This window comes from Camelus bactrianus, chromosome 4 (assembly GCF_048773025.1).
Source record: "Camelus bactrianus isolate YW-2024 breed Bactrian camel chromosome 4, ASM4877302v1, whole genome shotgun sequence".
NCBI classification, from domain to species: domain Eukaryota; kingdom Metazoa; phylum Chordata; class Mammalia; order Artiodactyla; family Camelidae; genus Camelus; species Camelus bactrianus.
The window spans coordinates 47,934,441-47,948,628 of NC_133542.1; the positions used below are offsets into that span (position 1 = coordinate 47,934,441).

Genomic DNA, 14,188 nt, shown 5'->3' on the forward strand with positions numbered 1-14,188 from the left:
GGTAAAGAAGAAGAAAAACTCCAACGAGAATCCATAACAACAGGCCAGCCCTCTGTGGCTTTGAAACCTGAAGTCACACTTAGATAAACCTGAACTCAACATTGTCTTTGTGGATCACTCACAAGACCTCCAGCTGATACATTAGCTTAAAATGATCTTGAGTTAGTCATGCCCAGATGCTTGTTTAGTAGAGACGCTACAGATCCTTTCCAGAGAAACCCACCTTCATTTCAGGTCTCCAAGAATTCCCACAAATAAAATGCCCAGAGTAAGAGCTCACCATAAACACACACACACACACACACACACACACACACACACACACACACACACACACACACACACACACACACACACACACACAGAAAAAAGGCACCTTGAGCATGGGGCAGCAGAATGAGGCCAGCAAAGACTTCAGATACTGAGCGTATCAGACACAGAATATAAAATAGTGTATTTATTAGAGCTAAGTAAAAGAAGAAACTGGAAACATGAGTAAGGAGCAAGAGGCTATTAAAATGACCAAGTAAATATGAAAGAGGACCAAATCAAACTTCTATATTGGAAAAATAAATCATTGAAATTAAAAAATTATGCGTGCCTTTACTACCTAAGAAAATAACCAAAATGCAACTTAGAAAAACAAAGAGGTGGAACTAAGGGAGAGAGGTGAAGAGGTATGGATGAAAGAGTGAGCCTGACAGGTCCGGAGGGAGAGTGGGAGTCTAGGGTCAAGGCAGTATTTGAAGAGATAACAGATGAGACAGAACTGCTGAAAGACACTGTGCATTTTAAAAGTGCTGGAAAGTCCTGCAGAATATAGAAGAAAAGTTCTTTGAACTTGATTAATTCAGTATTTCTGTACTGGTTTGACCACAGGAACCCTTTCAAGAGAATAGCTATTACCACATTGTAGACCAAGCTTTCTCTCTGGGAAGCTGCTTTGAGCTGTTGTTGGAGAGATCACCTTGGCAGCTTGGCTCTGCTCTGTTCTCTCCCCGGCCTCCCACCCCCGATTCCTGCAGAATTACGGGCCCAGATGAGAAGATTTGAGGAGCTGCTGCCCCAGGTGTGTTGGCAGGTGATGGAGAATTTCAAGGAGCACCACTGGAAAAAATGTTGTGCCTCCACCGAAGAGATCCGGGGACAGTTCCGCAAGTATCAGGAACAGCTGGAGAAAAGGAAGGTGGGGATCCTGGGACCAGCCCTTCCTCTCCAGGACCAGGGGCCCTGGGATTCAGAAATGGAGGCAGAGTGTTGGCAGAACTGAGTCCCAGGGAAGGAGATGGGCCGGGCTTGGGATTCCTGGACATGAGACACTAGAGAAATGAGAGCTGAGCCAGCAGCTCCTTCATAGAAGGCAATCGGCAAACTCCTTGTTGGATTTAATGGGTGGGTCCACTGGGTTCTCTGGGGCTGCGGTCATTGAGATCAACAGTGATTGTCCACATGGTCCTTAGAGCCATGGGACGTGAGTGCTGTTGATTTCATTGGGCTAAAGCCTTGATTGTTATAGGGCGGATGCTCAGCCCTCTCACTCCCTAACCCTCAGAGTCAGCTCCAGCCACGCTCCTGTCTTGCCTTCTCTGCCACTCCTCTCCCCATCCACGGCCCTTTGCACACCCCAGCCAGAGCACACATCAGTCTGGCCGTGGCCATAATTGGCAGAGGGCATAGGCCAGTGGCTTTTTGGTCTCAACCTTAAGACCAGGTCAGAACTCTTGCTGATTTCTGGATTGTTTGAAGGATGAAAATGCCCAGAAGCTCCATCCAAATCTTGGACACCCCGCACATTTCCAAGAAATGAAGTCTCTATGTCAAGTGGAAGAGAAAAGGCAGAAAGAGTTGGATGCTTTGACTGCGGCGACCAAGGAGAAGCTGGAGGTCAGTAGTGCCATCAACCCCCACGTCTAGGTGCTGCTGTGCACTGCCCTCCAGCGGTCACCCCAACTGACAGCCCACCAACGGCACAGAGCACAGCCCTCAGCTGGAAGCCTGGCCAAAGCAGAGCATGAAAGCAGGCAGGTTTTATGGTCACTATTGGTAGTTTTAACTTGGATTTTTAATTTCTAAATTAATTAATTACAGAATTACTAATGAGAACTTTTTTGTCCCAAGATCCATGTCTAGTTTTATTTCCTCTTGGGTAAATTGTCTGGCCATTTTAGAATCATTTTTCTATCTTCAAAACAAGTCACCTCTTGGGAGAAGCTTCCTGGCCAAGGACCAGATGCCAGTTAACTTGGACACAGTTGACACGTGGCCCTGGTCTTGTCTCACACGCTGATCCCCAGACCCCGCCTCAGCCTGCCTTTGGAGGCAAGGTCCCCTCCCTGCAGCACCGTGCTTCCTCTGTTTCCTCCAGGAATTCACCAGGAGGTACGGCCGACTTTTCATAGCCAGCTTGGCCACCTTCACCGAGAAGTTCCTGCTGCAGCTGGATGAGGTGGTCACCATTGACGATGTCAAGGTTGCAAGTAGGTGCATCACCAGCCTTGTGCCCAGGCCTCAGCGGGTGGGTGAGGCACAGGGTGATGGGCTGGGGCTGGGGGACTCTGCTTTCACCCAGCACCACCAGGATGCAAACAAATTCTCCATTGAGGGGACTGTTGAATTTCTGTTTGTTTTTATTAAAAGTAACTCCTTTTTAATGAAAAAAGCAAATCTCAAATAGGTCAAAGATTGTATGTAAAAAATGAAACCCTAATAGTAAATATTTTCATAATATTGGGGTAGGGACAGCTTTCCTAAGTGTGAGATGCAAGTCAGAAGCCATAAAGGAAAGAGCCGGCACCTCTCTGTGGCCAAAACAAAAACAAAGAAAAATGTCAAAGGATGGAAAGAAACCACAAACTGGAACATATCTCTAGTAGCCTATGGGCCAAGCAGCCTGGCCCTGCCACCCCTACAGACCAGGGTGCAGAGGGCCACTCCTGCCTGCTGACTCTCATTCCATGGACGGAGCCCCTTTCTCCCCACATCAAAGGACAGGTCAGTGAGCCAGGCATGAGAGGGACAACCTTAAATGTGTTCATTCCAGAAGAAATTCTTAGTTCAGGACCTATTTGAGCCAGTATAAGCCAAAGGAGGCTCTACAAAGCATATTCGGGGGCCTGTGTGGTCAGAGCATCACGCCCCAGGCTGTGGAGTTGGAGACGGCACCCAGACCACACCTCGCCTCCTCCAGCTGCATTCGGGCCCTCTGTGGGAGAGGGCTCTGTCTCCTGCCTGAGGCTCCAAGTCGGGAAGAGGGGAGTGAGCCCTTATTTCGCTAAATGTAAGGTCAGGGGGAAGACCCCTTGATCTCAGGCTGTGGGTGAGGCCACCATCAGTAACCTGTCTCTTGCCTGCCAGAGATGGAGCCCCCCAAACAGAAAACATCGATCCTAATACGGAGGAAGCTCGCTGGGCTCTCCCTGGAGGAAAAGAGTGAGAAGCCCCTGATTGAACGGGGGAGCAGGTGAGAGCCGAGACCTGGGAGGAATACCACGCTTGGCTGTGCATGCTGGGGGCAGTGCAGTGGGACGGTCAGGGGCAGGAGCTCTGAAGTCAGACAGATCCGGTAACCTCAGAAAGCCGTTACACCCAGAGCCTCAGTCTCCTCATCTGTGAAATGGGCATGGCACCCAACCTTACCTGGAATCATGAGGAGAACATTCAGTGAGATTGTACTGGGAGTGCCTTGGCACATGCTGAGAGCTCAGCAGCTATTTGTCCACGTGATAAGGACCCACAAGGGACCCCCAAGACAGGGAGGCCTGTCCCAGCGTGGGGCACATTCTCAGATTGCTGGTGGCACTGTGAACCAATGCTGCGGTCTGTCATGTATGATGAGGGCTACCAAAGTGCTTGTCCCCTGTGCCCCAAGAATGTGAGATTGTGACTCTGGAAGAAGAAGTAAGGCAGCAATTTGCCCAGCTCAGTTGTCAGCAGTGGATTTTATAGCACAATAGGAAACGTGGGCCAGGAACCAGGACTGCCCCAGGCCGGTGGGCTGATGGGGAAGCTGAGGCCCAGAGAAGGGGAGCACATGGAGGTGTGGGATTCCCAGCCCCATGCAGAACCCAAGCCTGTCTGTACACATGGATTTAAACAGTGAGAAAATACGAAAAATAATGAACATGAACACACTTAACGTGAAATACTCAGTAGGGTTTTTCTTTTAATTAAGATGTTTAAAGCATGATAATTTTATTTAAAGAAATGCTAACATTTTCCACCAAGGTTGAAGAGGGTACTGCAAATGATGAAGACAAGCCTGCAGGAGTTTTCACTCATATTTGTTTGTAGGAAATGGCCAGGAATCAAACCCACTGAAGTCACTATCCAAAACAAGATTCTCCTCAAGAAAACATCATCAATCACGACCACCAAAACCACGCTGGGCCACCTGGCGTCCGTGGAAGCCCGAGATGCTGTCTACCTGGTGAGCGGAGAGATGCGGGTGGGGTAGGGGGTGTGTATCCCAGGGAGCACAGGGCAGCTCAGTGTGGCTGCCTTGGGCAGGAGGGGGCTTCCCGTCACCAGGTATCCTGACATTTGGCCCATGGAGCACATGACACATGTCAGGATGCCCCAGGGCACAGTGTCAGTGCTCAGGACAGCCAATGGTCTCAGGCACCAGGACATGAGCTGCAGGTCATGTCCAGTTCCAGTAACAGCGTGGGTCTGATGACGTGAGCCCCCGTACTCCACACCCAGACCTGGGGGCGGGGCGGTAAAGGAAGGCTTTCCAAGGAACAGTTGAGACAGAATAGCCAGAGGCACAGGGGCCATGGGAGCAGCGGTGGCAATGGGCAGAATAAGGGACAGTTACTGCACCTGCTGCAGCTTCTGTACTTGACAGGAGGCTTCCCATTGGCTCCTTGTAACAACCCCATGAGGAAGACAGAATTGTCCCCATGTTACTGCTGAGGACACTAAGCCTTAAAGAAATGTGTCCCGTCTGTGCCCCTGCAGAGTGGGTGAGTCAGAATTTGAACCCAGTGCCTGTTAGACCCCAGGGGGCCTACCTGAAGAGGAGGTGGCACCCAGAGGCCACCTGCAGGACCTCTCGACTCTAAGGATGTGTGGACCTTTGGTCTGAGTGTCCCAGAGAGAAACCTCGTCCTGCCTAGAGATATGCTGACCCCTGTATTAGGAGAGCCCTCAAGTGCCCGGGCAAGCCCTTCCCCAGCCACCATGCCAAGCTCTAGGCAGGGAACACTTCTGCCTGCTGAGTTCCGTGGGCATTAAAGGCCTGGAGGGTTCAGCCTCTCGGGGAAGCCAGGGCCCCAGGACAGTGGTTAGGAAGGAGGGAAGAGTCCAGAATCAGGTAGTCCTGTGTCCTAGTCACTGCTCAGCCTCCTTCTAGCTGGATGACCCCAGGCAAGGCTGTGAGCCTCAGTTTCCCATCTATAAAATGAGGAAGACACCCACGCCTGCCTATTGGGCAAAGTACGTGAGAAATGACTTGTGGAGCTCTTGCCAGTGCTTGCAGCGGGGTCAAAGCTACCTCCCAGCAGGTTACAGTGTTCCTCTAGGGCACAGAGTCCAGAAGCCCTTCCTCATGTGGCCTCCTGCTGCTGCTTGCTCCCAGAAATATTTAGCATTATTTGAAGAGGAGCTGAAGAAGATCGAAGATGACAACACATTGCAGGTGAGGGAGGCTCAGTGTTGGAAGGACAGCTGGAAGCGCTCCGTGCGCACCGTCCATGGCCTGTACTTGTGACACCCTCAACCCTCCCCAAATAAAGGCTTATTTTGTGTGGACTCCTTCTGCGTCTGTCCATCCATCCATCTATCCATCCACCTGTGCTCTATGCTGAGCGCTGTAGCTTCATGGTGACTAGGACCCAGCCCACATGGAGGTCACTTCCAATGAGGAAGACAGAAGTGACAGGGGGAGTTCCACACGGTCAGCTAGGATGGCAGATCACAGGGGTGGGTAACTTAAAATCACCAATACTTCAGAGGCAATAACTCCCAAAAGGCATACTGAGCACTTCATCTTGAAAAATGAAATAATTAAAACTTATGAGAAAGAATCTATTTCACATTTAACAAACTGTGGTTATAATTGCAACTATGCACTGATTCCTAGAACCAGCCAAGACTTCATCCTGTGTTGACTGGGTGTCTGGCCATTTGGCCAATTATAACATTTTGGCAGAAATCGTCTAGGCTTCCTTAACTTTCCTAAGGACCTCTTTAGTCCCACAAGACTAAGATCATTCTTTTTGGCAATACCTGCATTCCACCGTCTTCCTCTTCACCTTTCTCTTGGATTGAACACAGCCTCACCGTGCCAGGCCTCACTTGTCAGTGGCTCTTTGTGCCCTTTGGACAGAGGCTGCCGCTCCTTCCTCCACTTCCTGAGCTCCTGCTGCTTCTGCACAGTTTGCATGTTGACGTGGCCTCAGTTTGCGTTTCCACATGCTTTATCTCTCAACGACTCGATGAGGTAAGTTTTGCCCATTTTAAAGATGTGGAAACTCAAGTCCAGAAGGGCCAGACAGAACCTCAGCAGAGTTTGGGTTCCCTGCAAGCAGACAAGGACTTGGGGAAAAGTCGTTTGTTTTGGAGATGACCCCAAGAAGCCTGAGCGAGGACATGGGGATTGGGGGCCTGGAAGAAGAAAAGCCACTGAAGGGGCTTTGACGAGTGGCCACTGCTGTGGGTGACGAGGCTCCGCCTCGCTGGAAAACGGCCTCCCACCTGGCCCAACACCGTCTGCAAGGGTGGAGGGTTGCCTGAGCGTTAGCACTGCCACACCCCCGCTCGTGCCACTTGCAGGACAGGAACTTCCCATGATGCCAGACAGAGCCCTCAGGCAGGGGGTTCCCGTGGGGTGCTGTCGGCCTGCTGGTGGACTCCGGTGGGCCAAGGAAATACTAGCACATCATCAGCAACGTCTCCGCCTCCGCTTTCCCGAATCTGTCGCCAAGGCCCTTTGCACCACTCTGCACGCCACCCTCTTCCTCAAGGCAGCCAGTTGCTCCTGCACAGCCCCTTCCAACTTGTCACATGCTCTGCAGTTACACAAGCTAATTCAGTCCCGCCCGGGGCAGGGTGGCAGTCACCAGGTAACTCCTATTTTGTAAATGAACTGAAACTCAGAGAAATGAGGAACTCTCCAAATTTACTTAGCAGGAGAATGTTGTAGCCGTGGTTCTAGCCCAGCTCCAGCTGCCCCTGAAACTCAGCCTGGAGTGAATACACTTGGATGCTTTGTGAGTAGGAAAGCACCCAGCAAAATGAGGGGTGCTGCCTCTCCCCTCTGCCATCCTTGGAATCTCTGCACCTGCCACCCCTTCCTGCCAGGCACAGAACAGCCTGCATTCAGTCAGTCTCTACCTCCTTCATGGGGAAGGGGGCGGTGAGGTCCCAGTGGGTGGGGGAGGCTGGAGGAAGCACACCTGCTGCGGCAGGACAGGGTGAGGAGGGCACCTTCGATATGACCCCAGAGCCTGGCCCAGCTCAGAGCAGCTGGCTGGGGTGGCCAGGCCCTAAGGATGGGGGAGAAATCACCCGCTCTCTGCTTTTAGCGTGAGCCAGGGGCAAACCTCAATTTGTCAGGAATCTCACAAGATGGGCCATGGTTCCCCTATACTTTAGAGGGAAATTGAGCTGCCAGGATCCCTCTTGGCCAGTAATCATACTAATTTCAGGAACTTTTGGGGAAATTTTTATGCTGGTTCAGCAGATGAGAAATGACATCTAACTCATTATCCTGTTTTTAGTTTTCTAACGATGAGTGAGGCTGGACTTTTCATCACTCAGTCGTTTCTAAAGTGTGGCCACTTTTCCCAGCCGCGGGGCCAGCCTGCAGCGCACGCCTTCCTGGTGGCCACAGCCTGCGTTCCATGTCTGGCCAGGAAGCCCCATTCCTTGTGCAACTACTAAGTGGTTAGTGACTGGCTGGTGACCAACAGAATACAGCAAGAGTGACAGGAGGTCACTTCCAAGATGTAAAGACAAAAAGTCTGTCACTTCCATCTCCTGTGTTCCCTCCCCTTCCTCCCTCCCTCCCTCCCTCCTGCTCACTGCATCTCTCTCTCTCTCTCAATTTGGTTCTTTTAAAAAAAAAAAAATTCTATCTCTTTATTAATATTTTCACTTTGTTCATATATCATTTTCCTGACTTTTAGTTCTTTGTCCGTGGTTTCCTTTGTCTTATTGAACATACAAGACAGTTGAGTAAATATCTTTGACTAAAAAATCCCATGTCTGGGCTTTCTCATATATGATTTCTGTCAAATTCTTTTTTTCCTATGGAAAAAAAGAAGGCCATACTTTCCTATTTCACTGCATGTTTTGCATTTTTATTGAGAACTAAACATTTTAAGTATCATTTTAGTAACTGGAAATCTAATTCTCTTGTTTCTCAAGGATTTCTGATTCTTACTTTTTCAGGGTTGGTGCCATCCATTTGTGACTTTAACAGACTATCTTTGCAAGGCATGTATTCTTTATTGTGTGTAGTCACTGATGTCTCTGTTCCACTGTCTTTGCAGTCAGCCAGTAACAAAGATTTTCTTAAACATATGGCTCCCAAAGTGGGGGAAAACAAGCATTACCTCTTTAAATTCCCTGGAAACAGTGTCAGTCCCTGGGGGTTGAAACAATGGCTGTCAACCTCTGTGCTGGCCTTTCAGCAATCAAAAGCAGCAGTCAGGCAATCAGCACTCAGAACACACAACCCAATATTGGAGGATAAGGTCCTTGTCTTCCACTCTGGCTCCAGCAAGGCACACCAGGAACTTGGCAGCTTGCTAGCTCCTTTCTTAGCCAATATCTAGTCCCCAGGTGTTAAACATTTCTAATTGCAAATGAAAAACGTTCTGTTTTAAGGAAGTTGCTGCTGAGAGTAAGGGCTCCAGCTTTAAATTAAAAAGACTGAGTGTGAGGGGGTGAGAAGAGAACTGGGAGGAAGACCATCTCCTCTACTTACGGTGGGGGAGATATGACTTTGGGCTAAGTGAACTCCAGGAAGAACCCCCGAAAGAGTGGTTTTAGCGTCCTCAGCTGGTGGTGAGCGCCAGGGAATATTAGGTAACCTGGTAGTGGGGTGAGGCAGAACTCTAATAAATGCATCCATCCATCCCTATGTCTGTTGGAGTAAACAGGAATGTCTTGTTCAGCTTCTTTTTGTGTGGGATTGGCTGCTGAGGGGATTTCTAAAAGTAGCACTCAACCCTGTGTGAGTCTCATAACACATACTCTGTACCCCTCTCCTACTCTCCTGAAATGAAATTCACAGATAGGATAACCTGGAAAATTAATACAGTGAAACTGTGAAAAAATTATTTGTGTTTATATGTAAAGCAGAGTTTTTTCAATCTCCATGAATGACTGGCAAGACATTCCCATGTTGGTTAGGATGAGGACACAGGGAAGGTCCTCCGATATGTGGGACTGTTCTGTGTGCAGCAGGGCAATAAGCATCAGCGGGCCCACTAAATGCCAGGAGATGCCCCTGATCATTGTGACAACTAAAAATAACCTTGTGAAAGTCCAAAGTGCCCCTGGGGAGAGACTGCTCCTGTGGAGAACCACTGAGGAATGGGAATTGACCAAACAGCCTCAAGAGAAGGCTCCTTTGCTATTTATTGGGTTAACTTTGCCAATTAAGGGAATCCACGGGGAGAATAAGAACACAGGTCTCTCAATTTAACAAAAGATCAAGCCCCGAATGATTTATCCAAAGTCAAACAACTCAGGGGCAACGGTGCTTCCTCCCTGAATAGTACACTTTTAACCTGAACCCACTCTTTTTGAATACTGTCTGCTGCTTTGATTTCAGGGTCAGCTAACCTGTACTGTGCACCTCCTATATATAATGTGATTTCTTCTCTCTGTCTCCTCCCTTCCACATCCCTAGCATCTAGTACAGTATCATTTTTGTACCAGCAGAATCAGTAATATTGTAGTCAGTTGCCTTGCTTACAGTATTAGTTACCCCAGCTCCACGCCCTACCCAACTGGGCCCTTATCAGCTAGTAAGTCAATATCTGCATCCTTGGAATCATCCTTATATCTGGGCCTTGTCCAGGGCTGAGCTGTGTGAATGACCTGCAGCTCGAGAAGGGGCAGAGGCCACTTCTTAGATAGCTAAGAGTCTCCCCTGCCGGTCTATGACCTTTCTCTACACGATACCACTGTAAGCTTTCATTGTCCCCTGTTTTCCAATGTTCTGTGCTTGTATGGCCTCTGCAGCTTTAGCCATCAGTCCCTTCTGGGGATTAGCCTCTTTCAGCTGACTCACCTTGGAGGCCTTTGTGGGCAGATTAGGGAGTTTTGCTAGATCAGCACATCCTTAGCTTTACCAGAGCCTGGATTTTAGCTGGGCTCCGGGAATCTCTCCCTTTTGTTTTTTGTTTTGTTTCGTTTTGTTTCTCCTTACTCAGTTAAAACAAATGCAGTTGTCTAGAAATTTCTCTGCATTTGTTCATGAGGCAATAGCTGATGGGAGAGGGAGTGAACATGATGTTAATGATTAACCGAAAGTTGATCTGTCCAGAGAGGCCTTTTGTCATGGATCTATTTTTCCTAACCTTATGTAAGCGAAAAGTACCCATGAGGCTGCGTTTCATCCACATACGAAACTGTGAACATATTGCTTAACTTAACGAAGGAGTTAAGATTATTATTACTAAAATTATTTGCACTTAACTCAAGGGAAAAAGATGAGTAAAATCTAAAGTCTTCAAGTTGTTCACAAGGGAGATGAGCGGCAGAATGATTTCCTACATCCTCCACTGTGAACATGTTGGGAAGACAAATAAGTGGCTCCAGGAGGCATTGCTTTCTAGGGGCTTCAAGGAAGACTTCCCAGAGGAGGAATTACGTAAGACACTGAATTATGCCACAGCCAAGTCCTGGGGGCTCATTTGGTGGGACATAAAGTGACAGAAATGAGAGTTTTGGCTTTGGTCTTCTTTGGGGAGACAATATAGAGAAGAAACAGACAAATTCAGATGGGAAGTGAGATGAGGGCAGCCAGAGGTTTCTAAAATCACCTCTCAATTTTGGAGGGTGGGAGAGCTGCCTATGGCAGCAGTAAAGTCAGAGAGGCTCTGCGAGGGAGGATGAGGTACGTCTTGTTCTTGGGCTATACTGCAAACACCAGAACATCCACCACGTGAGATAAAAACAAAGCGACCGAGGGATCTGTTCTGGGAACGTGGTTGTGGTCCCCCCCGCCCCTTGATTCTGAATGGTGCTTGCTGAGCCAAGAGAAGGAAGGGAGGGAGGGACAGAGATTCAACGCAACCCATAGCTTTGGTTCTGTGTGCTTTTTACAGGTGTTTTGGTGTTTGTGTCCGATGGGGTAGCTCTCTCTAAACAAACGGGCTTCCCAAGTATGGCTAAAAATGCATGAAGGACTTTAGATGACAGTTTCACACTTGAGCTATTTCTACCCTTCTCAGCCCAGGAGAAACTGGCAGCAAATCTGTCTTCCTTCCTCATACTTGGGCCTCACAGCTGGGCTTGCCCTTTCCATGATAACCTCTCCTGTGAAGTATCTGGATGGGCACAGAATGCCTGCCAGGCTGCTGCCTACTGGCCAGCTGTTCTGGATCTCCCTACTATCCACCTTGCCTGTCCCCCGAAAGCCACCTGAGCAGATCACCGAGGACCTCTTGACAGCCCTTGGGGATGGGATGTGTGCCTATGTTTCCTGAAAGAGTGACCCAGATGCTCCTGGCCCCTACTCCTGTCTTCCAAGGGTAAGCTTGAGCTTTTGCTGAGAGAGAATGCCTTCCTCAGGAGTCTTGTCTGAAAATTCTGCTTTATGGCCTCATGACAGATGCCTTCCTCTAAGGAAGTTTATAACATGGGTTCATAGTGGGACTTTAGGGACCCCAAAACCTTCTCTGAAATCATATGCCAAATTTTGTATCTATGTGATGCTTTCACATATTCTGACCTCCTTCCCCACAAAATGGTGTGAACCATTGTGTTTAAAGAGTAACCAATTTGTGTCATCTTTGATGTCCCTTAATTCCCCCGAAATCCAATTATACCCAGGGCATGGGGGTTAATTCTTGATCTCCCTGCACCCAGAGCCATTCCCAAGGAAAAGAAAAACAACTTCGCAGCCTGTCCTCACTCTGTCAGCTACCCAAGGACTTCTGCGAACCTCCTGATATGTCTTAGCCGAACACCTACCTGCCAAATGGACACTCCAGGCAAGAACATATATGAAGGGTGAGTAATCATATGAAAAGATGCCCAGTGTCATTAGTTATGGAGAAATGCAAATTAAAATCTCAGTGTGCTATCTTCATACATCCATACACTGGAATGGCTAAAGTTAAAAAGACTGATAATCCCAAGTGTCAGGGAGGATTTGGAACAACTGGAATTCTCATACCTTGCTGGAAGGTAGAAGAAGGGGAGTCCAAAATTACTCAATCACTTCAGAAAACAATTTAACAGTTTTTTTTTATATAGTTAGACATACACGTATCCTACAACCTGCAAGTCTACTCCTAAGTCTTTATGCAGGAAAAGCACATGAGCACACAAAGACCTGTATGCGATTGTTACAGCAGTTTATTCATAATAGCCCCAAACAGGACACAACACAAGTGTATATCAAATGTGAATGGATAAACAAGACATACCTGTACACGTGATGGCATACTACCCAGTGATAAAAAGGAACAGAATACTGATATATGTGACAATGTGGTGATTCTCAAAAGCATTATGCTAAGGGAAAGAAGCCAGACACAAAAGACTATGTACTGTATGATTCCATTTATATGACACTCTAGAAAAAGAAAAGCTGTAGTGACAGATCAGTGGCTGCCAGGTGCTGGGGACTGGGGGGAGGAAATGGACTGCAAAGGGGCACAGGGGATTGCTCTGGAATGATGAACTAGTTCAATATCTTGGTTGTGGTGGTGGCCATATTATTGACTACATTTGTCAAAATTCATCAAACTGTTCATTTAAAATATTTATTATATGTAAACTAAATATGGCTGATTTTAAAAAAAAACTAGCTGCAGAACATAATTTTTCTTTTTATATATGACTGTCCTAACATGGAACTCTTTTTTGCAAGGAGAGAGGATCTCAGACTTGGGGTCAACTCACATAATATTATGATTTAGTTTACACACTGGACTCTAGAGTTTGTCCTCATTTCCTACTCCAACTAGCACTCTTTCATTTGGGAACTGCTTTTTACATCTTTTTCATCTAAAATGTGGAGCCGGAGGATGTTAAAAGCACTGCAGAGTCCAAATTGGGTCTGTTTGTATTAAACAGACCTAAAGGTTTGTTAAATCCACAGCAATGTGTGGAGCCGACTGGAGTAGAGAGAAGAAAGAGGGAGACCTGAAACAAATGAAAAGACAGCAGCAGGGATGGAAAGAAGTGCCAGGGAGAGACATTTGGGCAGACGGAGTCAGGGACTGGATGTGGGAGTATAAAAGAGAGCAGTGCTCAGAGAAGACTTTGAACAGTTTCCCGCTGCCTTTGAGAAAAAGCCTGAACTCCTGAGCATGGGCTCTCAAGCCTTCCATCTGCTTACAGCCTCCCTGGTCATCGCCCACTACATCTTTCTACTGAATCAAATGCTCCTCATATCATATGATATCACTCATATGTGGAATCTAAAAAGGTGATACAAACGAACTTATTTACAAAACAGAAACAGACTCATAGAAATAGAAAACAAACTTCTGGTTACCAAAGGGGACAGGGAAGGGGGATAAATTAGGAGTTTGGGATTTGCAGGCACAAATTACCATATGTAAAATAGACAACAAACAAGGACCTACTGTATAGCACAGGGAACTATATTCAATATCTTGTAATGGCCTACAATGAAAAAGAATATATATATATATAAAATAGTATAATAGAAAAGAATCTGAAAAAAGGACATATATATCTGTGTGTGTGTGTGTGTGTGTGTATAACTGAATCACTTTGCTCTACACCTGAACCTAACACAACAGTGTAAATCAACTATACTTTAGTTAAGAAAAAAAAGCTCTTCAAGCACAGCTTGTGCCGTAACATAGGAGGTACTCCATGAAAGTTGCTCACTTAACAGCAGCTATTCAACATATACTGGTTGTATACACATATACACAATTATCTATTCATCTGCTGATGGACGTTTGTATTGTTCTCAGTTTTGGCTATTACTAACAAAGCTGCTATGAATATTCTTGTCCAGGCCTTT

General features: G+C 47.4%; 1 protein-coding gene across 2 annotated transcripts in view; it reads left to right on the forward strand.

Annotated features, from left to right (window-relative positions):
* Positions 1-5,751, forward strand: part of CCDC180 (coiled-coil domain containing 180) — a 59,013-nt gene extending 53,262 nt beyond the window's left edge. For both annotated transcript variants that reach the window (XM_074361860.1, XM_074361864.1), the window contains 6 exons: positions 1,026-1,186; positions 1,747-1,884; positions 2,366-2,477; positions 3,355-3,460; positions 4,291-4,426; positions 5,579-5,751. In XM_074361860.1, the coding sequence (XP_074217961.1) occupies positions 1,026-1,186; positions 1,747-1,884; positions 2,366-2,477; positions 3,355-3,460; positions 4,291-4,426; positions 5,579-5,710 (785 nt within the window). In that variant the 3' untranslated portion in view covers positions 5,711-5,751. The remainder of the gene's footprint in view (positions 1-1,025; positions 1,187-1,746; positions 1,885-2,365; positions 2,478-3,354; positions 3,461-4,290; positions 4,427-5,578) is intronic.
* Positions 5,752-14,188: the final 8,437 nt, after the last annotated feature.